Source organism: Cydia pomonella, chromosome 19, assembly GCF_033807575.1.
Source record: "Cydia pomonella isolate Wapato2018A chromosome 19, ilCydPomo1, whole genome shotgun sequence".
In the NCBI taxonomy this organism is placed as follows: Eukaryota; Metazoa; Arthropoda; class Insecta; order Lepidoptera; family Tortricidae; genus Cydia; species Cydia pomonella.
Genome location: NC_084721.1, coordinates 7,472,981 through 7,484,988, shown reverse-complemented (window position 1 = coordinate 7,484,988; position 12,008 = coordinate 7,472,981). Strand labels below are relative to the sequence as shown.

Here is a 12,008-nt window from a genome sequence, read left to right as displayed (position 1 = left end):
TAATGTAAACCTTACTTGAAAGTGTGAAGGTTACATTGACAGCGTCCGCCATAAAACCTACAGTTGTTCGTAGCGCGCTGGGCACGACTAGTAACGACGCCTTTAGGTGTTCTTGGCGTTCAAAAGGTTAATAAGTACTAAGTACTTAGGTTAGGCTGCCTTTGGACTGAGGCGGAAATGAGATGAAACGTGAGGAATCAACCAATAACATTGGTTGTAAAATATACCGTACCTCACCATATCTCTTATCGGATTACAACCAACAAGGCTGGTCGATTCCCGTACGTCTCCTCTCATCTCTGCAGTAGAAAAGCAGCCTTAAGTGGCTACAAAGTTCAAAGTACACGTTAATAATAAGTCTACACTTATTTTGCATTGAAGGAATAAATTGGGAAATAAAAATATTTGCCAGTACAATGTTTAAACGCCTTTAATGAACCCAAATAATGACTGTGTACCCACAGCCGACGTCAAAGACATGCTTAATCTTGCACCTTAATCTCAGGTACACCTCAATATGGTGAAAAATATATACATCAGAAAAAAAAAAAAAATTGTCGCGTACAAAGGACTTCACAAGAAGACCCGTGGCTCTTACTGCAGTGCAGCTACACACGATATCGAATTTGAGTGAGTAGATCTTCAGAACTACGGATGTATTGACATCACCCGAAGTTGCTAGTGGCTAGTGGAAGGCATTATATTACCCGGGGTTTTGAGGGCGGCAATTATTTCGTGTATTTAAAACTCCATTCATTTTAAAATAATTACCAAACTATGATTACGAGCCGTTGTCCAGGTTGCATGGTGATTAGGTGACCATAGCCATTGTGTAAAGTTCTTAAACTGGAAGGACCGTTAACTTGATCAAAATCAGCATACGACCGTCATTGTGGAGATCCTCGCAAGAATTATTTGTTAGTGGATGTCTTTCGGTCGATATGTAGATGAAGAAACTGACGAGATGAAATATATTTTTAACCCTATTAACCCTTTATTTCTTTAACAATGTAGGGAATACCCTCGACGTGAATTTTGAATGTGCTGATTGTAATTTGTATGAAAGAGTAAACGATGGATACAGTGTTAGTGTTCCAATCGTAATCCACTTTTGGTGGGCTGAGAGACCATACTGTTACTCTGATATGTGTGACCACAGATAATTCCGGCACCTAGAAACATTTTAAAGTAGGTAAATGTGCTGTGAATGATTATCATTATCAGGCACTACAGACAGTTTGGCCCAAAAAATACGTTACTTTTTTTACTACTTACGTAAAATATAGGAAACTGTCGTATTTTAAAGCGAAAGGAGAACATTTCGAAGATCGATGTTTCGTTTGTTAATTGATTGTGTAGTTTTAATTTTAATGACAGTAGTTTGTAAAAATATTTCAAATTTTTTTGTTCTAATATTTTTTGGGCCAGCCCGTGGTATACAGAGGAACTTTAAAATACTCGTAATTTATTTTATCTACACACATATCATAAACCCTCTATGATGTCTTCAAAATCCGTAAATAATGGCCAACATTACGATAAACTGTTTTTTAGGGTTCCGTAGCCAAATGGCATAAAACGGAACCCTTATAGTTTCGCCATGTCCGTCTGTCTGTCTGTCTGTCTGTCTGTCCGAGACTTTGCTCCGTGGTCGTTAGTGCTAGAAAGCTGAAATTTGGCATGGATATATAAATCAATAAAGCCGATAAAGTCGTACAATAAAATCTAAAAAAAAATTTTTTTTTAGTGTACCTCCCCTACACGTAAAGTGGGGGTGAATTTTTTTTTTTCGCTTCAACCCTAGAGTGTGGGGTATCGTTGGAAAGGTCTCTCAAAACTAATAGGGGTTTTCAAGAAACATTTTTTGATAAAGTGAATATATTCGGAGATAATCGATCCGAAAGAAAAAAAAAATGTGTCCCCCCCCTCTAACTTTTGAACCATAGGTCCAAAAAATATGAAAGAAATCGTGGAAGTAGAGCTTAAGAAAGACATTAAATGAAAACTATAGCGGACATGATCAGTTTAGCTGTTTTTGAGTTATCGCAAAAAGTTTTCCCTTCATAGTAAAAAAACTTACTTTAATTAGGTACTGATTATGCAAATTTGCCTATTTGTTTAACTCGGGTGAAAGGTTCCGTTTCATCCCTTGGTTAACAATTTACTATACTTTAAGCTCCAGTTTAGCTTATTGTGACGGAAGAGTAACTACGGAACCCTACACTGAGCGTGGCCCGACATGGTCTTGGCCGGTTTTTACAACTAATTTCTAATCTGTGATGATGTTGTAATTGCTTCATAACTACATCAAAATCGATTTGGTTATGACATTCAAATTTGGAACATCTCTGAATAAAAAAGCAATTCGATTTGACCTCTATTCTAATATGAGTCGAGATGCCTTTTTGTTCGAAATGAAATGTCAATTGCATACAATTTTGATATATGTAGCATGTTAGTTTGTACCGAACGCCCCCCCCCCCCCCTCGTTGAGCTCTGGCAACCTTACCGGCAGGAACACAACACTATGAGTAGGGTCTAGTGTTATTTGGCTGCGGTTTTCTGTAAGGTGGAGGTACTTCCCCAGTTGGGCTCTGCTCTAGATCTGGAATGACATCCGCTGTGATGTGGCCTACCACACTAAGCGAGATGACACTCACAATGCCCATACTCTGTCTTGGACGTGGTTTAAGGACGTAGCCGGGTCCATTTACCGCCATCTGGCGTACAGTTTATCTTTTATTTAGTTTTAAGTATAAAATTATTATTTTTTTGTTGTTTTTAAAGTACCTAATTATGTTAACGGCACCAATCATGGGACATTTAAGAGAAAATTTGGAGTATTTTTGATATTTCATTGATATCTGTAAAACTTCTACCGCTTTATGCTTTAAAAGTTTAATGTCCAATTCGTCCTTTATATTTTCTATGTATTTATTGAAAGCTATAAATATTAACCAATTAAAACTATGGTTTTTTGCTCCAGTCATGGGATGTATGGCGCATTTAATTTTCAAACTAACAAATATCAATCAAATATTAAACTTAAGCATTCTGTTTGGCTCTTCTGTATGGTTAAATGTTGCCAGCAATTAAAAACTGATGGTAAATAGTAGTTTTACAGGATTTGTCTATACCATCCCATTACTGGTGCCTGTTCCATTATAGGGGTGTTTACTATATAGCAAAAGTTTCGTGTAAAATGAGCGGTAAAAATATTCCGGTGACGCCACCACATATCCGCGAGTTCCGCCAAGAGAGCAGCGATGCCCCAATGTTGGCTGTAATTTGGGTTAGTGAATATATAATAGAAAGTATATAATATGTGTGTAGATAAAATAGTGTATGTAACTGTACATAATTAGGCATTAAAACACTCGTGTGATCCTTTTAAGAAACTCACTTCGTTCGTCACTTTTATTATGTAGCAGTCACATAAACTACTATTACATAGTGCATTGTAAATAAAATGGTCGAAGAAGACCTTCCCTAACTTTTTTAATGGCGATGATGGGATTAATGTTCATTCAGATTTTGGCAAAGGTACAGAGATTTTGGAAAAAAAATATAATAAATATTGACAAAAAATACTTATGATAATCTATACTATCCAAAATCAAAAGCCTCTTATACATAAACCTAGATCAGGGCACTTGAAAATTCACTGTTATTAAAAAATATAATATTTTTATTTATGATTTCCATCAATAATTAAATGGTATCTGGGGCGCTTTTCAATTTGTTGTTGATTTTTCTTCGCCAGATTGGATAAAATTTGGTGTAAGTATAAATACTTAACATTCTCTATTCTGCATTAGTTGTAAAGCGCAATTTTAACATCTGTAGGCCGTATAAGAAAAATGCTTCTAAGGGATCACTGCGGTGCGATAACGATCTATCAGTATCAAAAGTGACATTTCTCTAACCAAAAACGTCACTTTTGAAAATAACAAATCGGTATCGAACCGCAATTATCTCATAGAATCATTGTTCGAATTGGGTCGTGTCTTGAAAAACCCAAAGAGCATATAATCACTACGTTTTAGAAAAACCTTCCATCGTTCTTTTTTCGTAAATCAACTGATAATTCGATTATTTTAGTTTTAAATTGGGAGTTCTCATCAACCCAGCCAAATTGTATCCAAAGCTAAAGAATAAAAAAATCGCCAAAAAATTGAAATCAGACCATCTAAGTTATCTTAAGTAGCTAAATTTAATTTGTTCAAGTGGATTATACTTACGTCCAACTTATAAGAATTGCGATACGAGAATGATCCAATTTCGCCCTCCTTTTCGATAAGCCCAGCAGTGTATTCGTTCTTTTTACCTGAAACGTTACATTGAAATATTAAACCCAATTTAATAAGAAATACATTTTAAAATACATTTATAACTTGCGCATTTTAAACACATAATATTTATACCGGGTCTAACGCTAATTTACTTTGTCACTTTTAATTCCGACGTTTCGAGTGCAAATTTATTTATAACATACTCGTATTCATGCCGGTATAAATTTGGTAGGTAACCAAAATTGTAAACATCTGTAACAAACATTATTTTATTATGAACTGCTCATCATCGATCAAACATTTGTTCAACAAATAGACCACTGGGCACTTTAAAAAAATACAAATATGGAATAAATGAAATTGATAAAAAAATACAAACAACAAATACTAAAATTCTGTAGAAATATAAAAGGCTCTAATAAGTGACAGAGATATTTTTTTTATACTACGTCGGTGGCAAAATAGCATGCGGCCCGCCCGATGGTAGGCAATCTTCGTAGCCTATGTACACCCGCACCCTAGTTGAGATGTAAAGGGCCACCAAGACTTGAATTCTTATAGAAATAATTAAAAAACAACACACAAGAACCGAAAGAAGTGTTTCACGTTAATGCCCACAATGCCACTCAAAAGTAAAGTTACATACTTATAACATAACATATAGCCCGTGAGGGCTTAAACGGCCCGTCTCAGCAAACAGCACCCGTTCACGAGTATGACGCGAATCTCAGCCATCGCCTCCCTCAATCTTCATTCGGAATAGTGGCGAACCGATCAACGACGCCACCGTAAAGCGCCAATTACATCCACACTTCCCGATTTCGGGGCTGATAATCGTTTTCGTTTCACGGAATATCAGCACATCGTTAACAATATTTGAAATATAAAAAATACTTTGTTAGAGACATAATGCCAAAAATGTTAAATGTTTGTTATGTTTACATATGAACCATATTTTTTACATTTCAAACATTGTAAACGGTGTGCTGATATTTGGTGAAACGGAAAAATATTATTATATAACTCGGGCCCGAAATCGGGTCTGATATCATACCTGATGAAGTGTGGATGTAATTGGCACTTAAGCAAAGACCACTTTAAGCGAGCATGGCATGTCCAAGCTGCCGGGCTGTATTAAAATTAAAAAAAAAACAGTGAGATACAACATTTGTGCTTGTATGTTACATTAAAGACGGCATAGCGCCAAATAAACGCGACAACATAATATTCGTAAGGAGTAAACCTATAAATAACTAAATTGCAAATTTAAATTTAAATTGACTTAGATATGTAAATGTCTCTAAGTGTCAGAATCATTACAAATAGGTATAGGTATCTTTACATATAAAATGACATGACATCTTAATACTATTTGGCAGCTGCCAACTGTAAAATAGGATTATGTCGCACATCCTCTGGGGCGGTGCCACAGTGATGCACGGAGCGAAGTAGTACAAAACTTAATTCTAAAAATTTTAAATAAAATAATAGCTAACTGTATTACAAGTAGGTAATAAATAATTGATATGAAACTTGTCACTATTTGATAAAATTATTTGTTTTAAATTTAAGTTGCATTCGTATGAACTAGAGGCTTAAGTAGGTACTTAGTCTTATTTTGGTAATTTAGTAAACTTAAAATCTAAATCTAAAAATAAATAAAACTACAAGTTATTTTAGTTAGAGTTTAATTTGTTTTATATGTCTGATTAAAACTTTATCATAATTAAAATGTTAATAACTCCCTATATTACAAAGTTTTAAGTGGTCTCTTTAGTAATTAATGATTGATAAGAAACCTATTGACACTTACCAAACTCGTAGTCCCATTGAATGGCAGTCACATAATTCGCAATTAACAGTAGACCCAGTACCGGTGTAAGCAAATTTTTCGGTTCCATGATGTTGCGAGCTGAATGAAAACAACAACACAATAAAAATAATAATTAACGCCCATCCCCACCCTACAAGAAGCCCGGCCCAAAAGTTCCCATTATGCTGGCAGCATTCCCACCCTGTATGGCTATGGAAACCTGTTGGATCTGGATAAAACTATGTACTTAAGGAGAAATAGTGATTGCCACCTTGCCACCATAGTACTAGCTCTACGTACGTACTCGTAGTTTGGGTATTTGAGGCTCCTTGGGGCTAGGTCACCTGTGTAAGATTGACCCTAAATATTTATATTAGAGGTTTTTTTTTTATGCAATTATAGCGAAATAACGGTACTTTTTCTATGAATTTCCATTTCGGGAGAAAAGGTTTCCACTAACTAAATCTTAACAAATAATTTTGATGTCGATCGCTTCAGCATAATATTATTATAGTTTAGGTTTATAGGTTTCGCTTTAAAAAAAGAGAAAAATATATTTTCTTTGTTTTGCAAATTTTGAAAAAAAAAACCTGTAAACCTAGTTTTTCATTGTGTCAATAACATACTAAAAATCATGGAGATTGGAAAATATTCAGAAGAGGAAAAACATTTTCTCTTTTTGTATGGTCTATCACGTGGTATAATTCCCTCTTAAACACTTCTATAATAACGTGTACATAAAATGCAAATTTACTTACCAATGCTTAAATTATTGTAGTATTAGGGTGAAGCGTCTAAAAAGATTCCTTAAAATGGGTTACTAATTTATAGTCGGGTATGATTAAGTACTTTCCTATCATAATTACATGTAAACCATATAAAACACGCCATGTCACATTATATTTGTAGGTATATAAACCGATAAATATGTTAATTGCTTGGGTACCACAGTTTTATTTATCTTATTTATAAACAGTTCTTTTCACAGGTTTCCAAAGAAAGAAAATACATTTATAAACATTGTAATTTCTACAACTGTATATGACTTATCATATATACATGTATATATGATATATATGTTTCCTGATCCCTACACTAGGCTAGGCCTGTATCGTAGGCTTACACAATTACGATTGACAAAACATTCTAAGCGATCTAACGCTAAAGAATTAAGTAATTAAATTAGTAAGTAACAGAATGATTTACAGATATAAGCAATTAATTGGTTATTCAACAATTAATTGGTTAAGAAAAACTAATTTTAATTAATATTTAAACGATTTAAGGAACGGCACTCTTATTTATAGGAGTGCACTTAGAAACAAAAACCGTTTAAAACAATTGAAATTCCATGAACGTTGAATGAAAAATTGCATGAAAGTTCCATATGAGCCTATCGAACAAAACAGTACATTTGACTGTTCCGAAAAGATAGAAAATCTACTATTTTTTTGAGTAGCTAAGCTGTAGTGACTGTTCGTTTATTGTTATCATTTTTTCAATACTTAGAAATGTTTAAACAGTTAACGTTACTTTTTTACACTAATCGGAACTACAATAATATGGAAATATCGCGAGTTTACGTAGCGAATGCTGTATACATTTTATACACAATTTAAGGTTAGATTGTTGTTTTCTATCAACAATTGTCATCTTGGCTAATGCCTTCGTTGCTTCGTAATGTGTCTGTGTGATTTCATGAATAAGTTTGTAGTAGCGTCTGCGGAACCTTTAGCTAGCCTGACCGGACTGTGCCACGGCTGGTTTTTCTTATAAAATTAAAATCTACACGTGCAATATGTTTAAGAAAATATGCTTTTTCTTTTTTTATTGTATTTAATCTATTTCAAGCTAAATTCGGTAACTAATTTATTTAATTGGATATTACATTTTATGCTGACTGAAACTTTTCTCTCACACTCAAAAAAGTTCTATTCAACGACACCCCGAACTAAATACCGTGTTTTAATGAACTTCGTTAGTTTGAAGGGTGCATTCCTGGGCTTAAATTAAGTTAGTTATTTTATACGTAGTCTGCCTTTGCGAAATGTTTATTCTCACCAATCTTCTTTACATAGAATCGAATTCTCGGTAAACCAAACCACAATATTTTTAAACCCTGTTAGCGACCAGAAAGTATATAAAATTATAATGTCCTTAAATAATAGCAAGGCGACTGGATATGATGATATTATCACAAAACTTATAAAACTATCTGCTTACTTTATCTGTATTCCACTGGCTCATGTTATAAACTTGTCATTTGTAGAAGGAGTGTTTCCAAAATAACTAAAAGTATCCATAGTTAAACCACTCTTTAAAAAAGGTGACTGTCAGGATCCAGGCAATTACAGACCCATTGCATTGATACCTACTCGTATAATATCAAAAATATTCGAGAAGGTTTTTTATACTCGACTAAGTAATTTTTTGACAAAGTTTGACATATTATGCGCGGAACAATGTGGTTTTCGAGAAGTGAAATCAACAACCTAGGTATAAACCTAAAATATATCACCGAAAACATAAATAACTAGCTATAAGCTAGAACGTGGTATATTTATATCAGAGGTAGACAGCTGACACTTGACTGCTTATACATAAGAGATATTTGTATTTTTGTTATTAATAATCAGCATCTATTTAAAAAATGAGGTGAAATAATGCACAGACAGACCCGTCATAACATTATGAATTTACTTTATAAACCACGAGCTTATAAAATGATTTACAACAAAATAGTATTTTATGCAACAGTGGTATAAGAAGGGTCAAAAAAGGCGAGTGGCGTGAGTTACAATGTGAGCCGGAGCCGAAGGCGTAGGCGAACATTGTAAAGGAATACGCCACGAGAATTTTTTGACCTACTTATACAACGTTGCATACAATATTTTTCCTACGAGTCAACAAAAATAAATCTTAATTTAGGTAAACAAATTACAGCAAAAGTATATAGCCAAGACGCGCGAGCATACCTTGTTACGCGCCCGGCCCGCCCCGGGCCGCGGCCGGCCGGTCAGCGACACCTCCTCGTAACTCATGAGGCCCTGGTACTTGCTACTTGCTAAATTAATTTTTTGGACAGTTTTTTCTCAATTTTGGCCACCGTAGCCTACGGAGACTAACAAGCAATGCTAAGCGGTATTCGTAGTCTATGGGTGTTGCTATATTACGGGTGTCACATGCGTGTTTCTGACTTACGAAGTAATTATTTTTACTATGCAACCAAATGAATATTTTGTACGTTGGCAGCAATACACTTAGTTTAAAACTGTATTCGTTTTGGTTTTGTTAGGTTGGTAGCCATTAATCGCAGTAACATTATAGCTTATAAAAGCACAAGAGCTTTTATGAGGAATAGACAATATAGACTTTTCTTGAAATCTTTTATGTATGTTCTTATATTCGTGTTAATGAATGCATAAATGACAGATAACAGTAGAGGAGTAGGAAAATGTATTTAACACGTGTATTGTGATATATAATGGATTACCTGATAACATCAAATTACTTAAGGGAAATAGTTTTAAGAATAAATTGACTAACTGGCTTCTAGAAAATTGTTTCTAAGTATAGCATAAAAAATATCTTGAACGGAACTGAGATTTTATTTTTATTTTCCATTTATATATATAACTGGCATTAATGATTAGGTATGTTAAATTCTAATTTTTTCTCTTATATATCCTTGATATTGTTTAATCCATTTTTAGTGTATATTGATCCTCGATTTTAATACTTTGACATGACTTTCCAAATTTTGTATTATTTATTCATATTATGTTATGCTTTTGTATATATTGCCTGTTTTTCACAATATTTGCACATCTGCATACAGACTGAATGCACGGATTTCTTTTATTTTGTAACACCTTCTCATAACTCTGTTCTATGCAAATAAATTCTTTGAATCTTGAATCTATGGAAAAATTACAAAAACACGAAAATTAACTGTGTTCAATAATAAAAACACCGTGTATATTACGTGTAAGCTCTGGTGTAAGAAATTTCTTTTTTAAATAGATTTTCAAATTAATCAATAGTTTTAATGGTGGTTCAATTATATTATCAATATAAATACTTACCTATAGCCTATTTAATATTTGACCAGTATAGTTTATAGGTAATATAACTAATATAGGCTGCGAAACCATACATATTTATACCTACTCTATACACCGTGACTTATTCATATTTAAAAAGAGGTTACGGTACCCATAATTTGCATTAGGAATTCATTAGTTTTACGTTTCTGCTTATCAATATTATCTACTTCATGCTAAATTAAACATGGGGCTTAATTTTCATTTTCTTAAGTAATTAAAATATATCATTCGGGCAGATGCGTGACTTAATTTATGTATAAAAGCCTGGTTTTAATGCTAATATTTGCCATAATTATACAAAAATAGCTACCATGATTGCTCATTATTTTTTAGGATTGTTCTTATGTCTGTTATCCACAGTAAATATAGCCAGGGCGGGTAAGTTATTGTTTTGCATTAATTACAAGGTCGATTTTAGAGTAATTATGCACTCTGTTTTGAGAACATAAAATATAGAATCTCATTTAAATTTATATCAGCATACCTTAGTAATTTTTAAAATAAATAATTTTGGTTTTGTTTTAGATGCTTTAAAACATATTCCGATGAAAATCAATGTCCAAGAAATCATTTTTGATTATACCGATGCATTGTCCGAGGAAAAATCCGAGGAGACCTCTTATGAAAGTAGCGAGGAAATTACCTATGACAACACGGAGGACTTGATCATTAGAATGATCAGGGGGATGATTTATGAAAAATCTACAAAAGATTCATATATAAAAATCAAGGAGGACTCCTCTAAAAAAGTTAAGGGCAATGTCTCCGGAGAAACTTCAGAAAATCCTTCCGGTGAGTCCAAGGAGGTTGTCCCTGTTAACAAGGCTGTCTCTGGAGAAACCGCAGAAAACTTATTCGGTAAGAGCAAGGAGGTTATCTCCGGAAAATCTACTCAGAACACCAAGGGTTCCAAAAAGGTCAAGAGGGCTGTCTCCGGGGAGACCGCGGAGGACTCCTCTGGAAATACCAAAGCTGTCTCTGGAGAAACTGCAGAGGATATCAGGACTAAAAAGATTAAGATTACTTTCTCTGGAGAGACAGCAGAGAACTCTTTCGGAAAATCAAAAGAGTATTTCTCTGGAGAGACCTCAGAAAATAAGTTTTGAGGCTGGTGCCTCCGGATCTCAGAGGAAAGCTCCCATAATATTGCCTAGGGCTGTTAATAAATGTGATCCGAAACTGTTATAAGTAGTCGTTTCAGTTGATATAATTTATTTATTTATTAATGGTTTTACACTACAAATTAATAAAATAGACTATAATAATCTTAAAGCTAATGATAAAAAGTAAACTTAAAATAAGAGTCTTATAAATAGAAAATATATGTATGTATGTAATAGTAGTTTCTTCTTTCCCTAAATTACTAAGCTACCCACAAATGTAATTTTAGTACCTCTTACCTTAGCATGTGATATTTAGGGTCTGATATATTTTAACTTGTCAATCTTAAATTCTACCTAATCCAACTTATCTATAATCTAATAAAATAATTAACATAAATAAAAATATTAAAAAAAAAACGTATCCAATCCAACTTATCTACCTCGGTTAATACAACCTACTAATATAAAGAAATGTCTTTAATTTTTTTGACTTCGTTTTCATAGCTAATTTATAATTAAAATAATTCCCAAGTTTCAAACAAAGACACGATTTTTTTCATAGCTAATATTGACTAACCGAACTATCCCAATCCAAGCATTTTGTTTAATTTCAAGTCATATTTTCCGTCATTATCTATAATGAATTTACATAATTACAGAAAAGTGAGTCAGGAAAGTAACTTTTGTTTTTCGT

General features: G+C 33.5%; 2 protein-coding genes across 2 annotated transcripts; one reads left to right on the top strand and one right to left on the bottom strand.

Moving 5' to 3' along the window:
* Positions 1–412: 412 nt before the first annotated feature.
* LOC133528181 (uncharacterized) lies at positions 413–6,969 on the bottom strand. Its single transcript, XM_061865444.1, has 4 exons — positions 6,864–6,969; positions 6,106–6,204; positions 4,242–4,327; positions 413–1,172 (listed from the first exon to the last, which is right to left on the bottom strand). Exons 2-4 carry the CDS (start codon positions 6,191–6,193, stop codon positions 987–989), a joined length of 360 nt encoding a protein of 119 aa, XP_061721428.1. The 5' UTR covers positions 6,194–6,204; positions 6,864–6,969; the 3' UTR covers positions 413–986.
* A 3,510-nt stretch (positions 6,970–10,479) lies between these two features.
* On the top strand, positions 10,480–11,548 carry LOC133528180 (uncharacterized). Its single transcript, XM_061865443.1, has 2 exons — positions 10,480–10,589; positions 10,737–11,548. The coding sequence occupies exons 1-2, from the start codon at positions 10,523–10,525 to the stop codon at positions 11,315–11,317; spliced, it is 648 nt and encodes a 215-aa protein (XP_061721427.1). The 5' UTR covers positions 10,480–10,522; the 3' UTR covers positions 11,318–11,548.
* Positions 11,549–12,008: the final 460 nt, after the last annotated feature.

Coding starts and splice junctions, on each gene's coding strand:
- LOC133528181 (XM_061865444.1), bottom strand. CDS start 6,193: ATGGAACCGAAAAATTTGCTTACACCGGTACTGGGTCTACTGTTAATT. Junction 4,328..6,105: donor TCAATGGGACTACGAGTTTG/GTAAGTGTCAAT, acceptor GTAACGTTTCAG/GTAAAAAGAACGAATACACT. Junction 1,173..4,241: donor GCAATTCTTATAAGTTGGAC/GTAAGTATAATC, acceptor AAATGTTTCTAG/GTGCCGGAATTATCTGTGGT.
- LOC133528180 (XM_061865443.1), top strand. CDS start 10,523: ATGATTGCTCATTATTTTTTAGGATTGTTCTTATGTCTGTTATCCACA. Junction 10,590..10,736: donor AGTAAATATAGCCAGGGCGG/GTAAGTTATTGT, acceptor GTTTTGTTTTAG/ATGCTTTAAAACATATTCCG.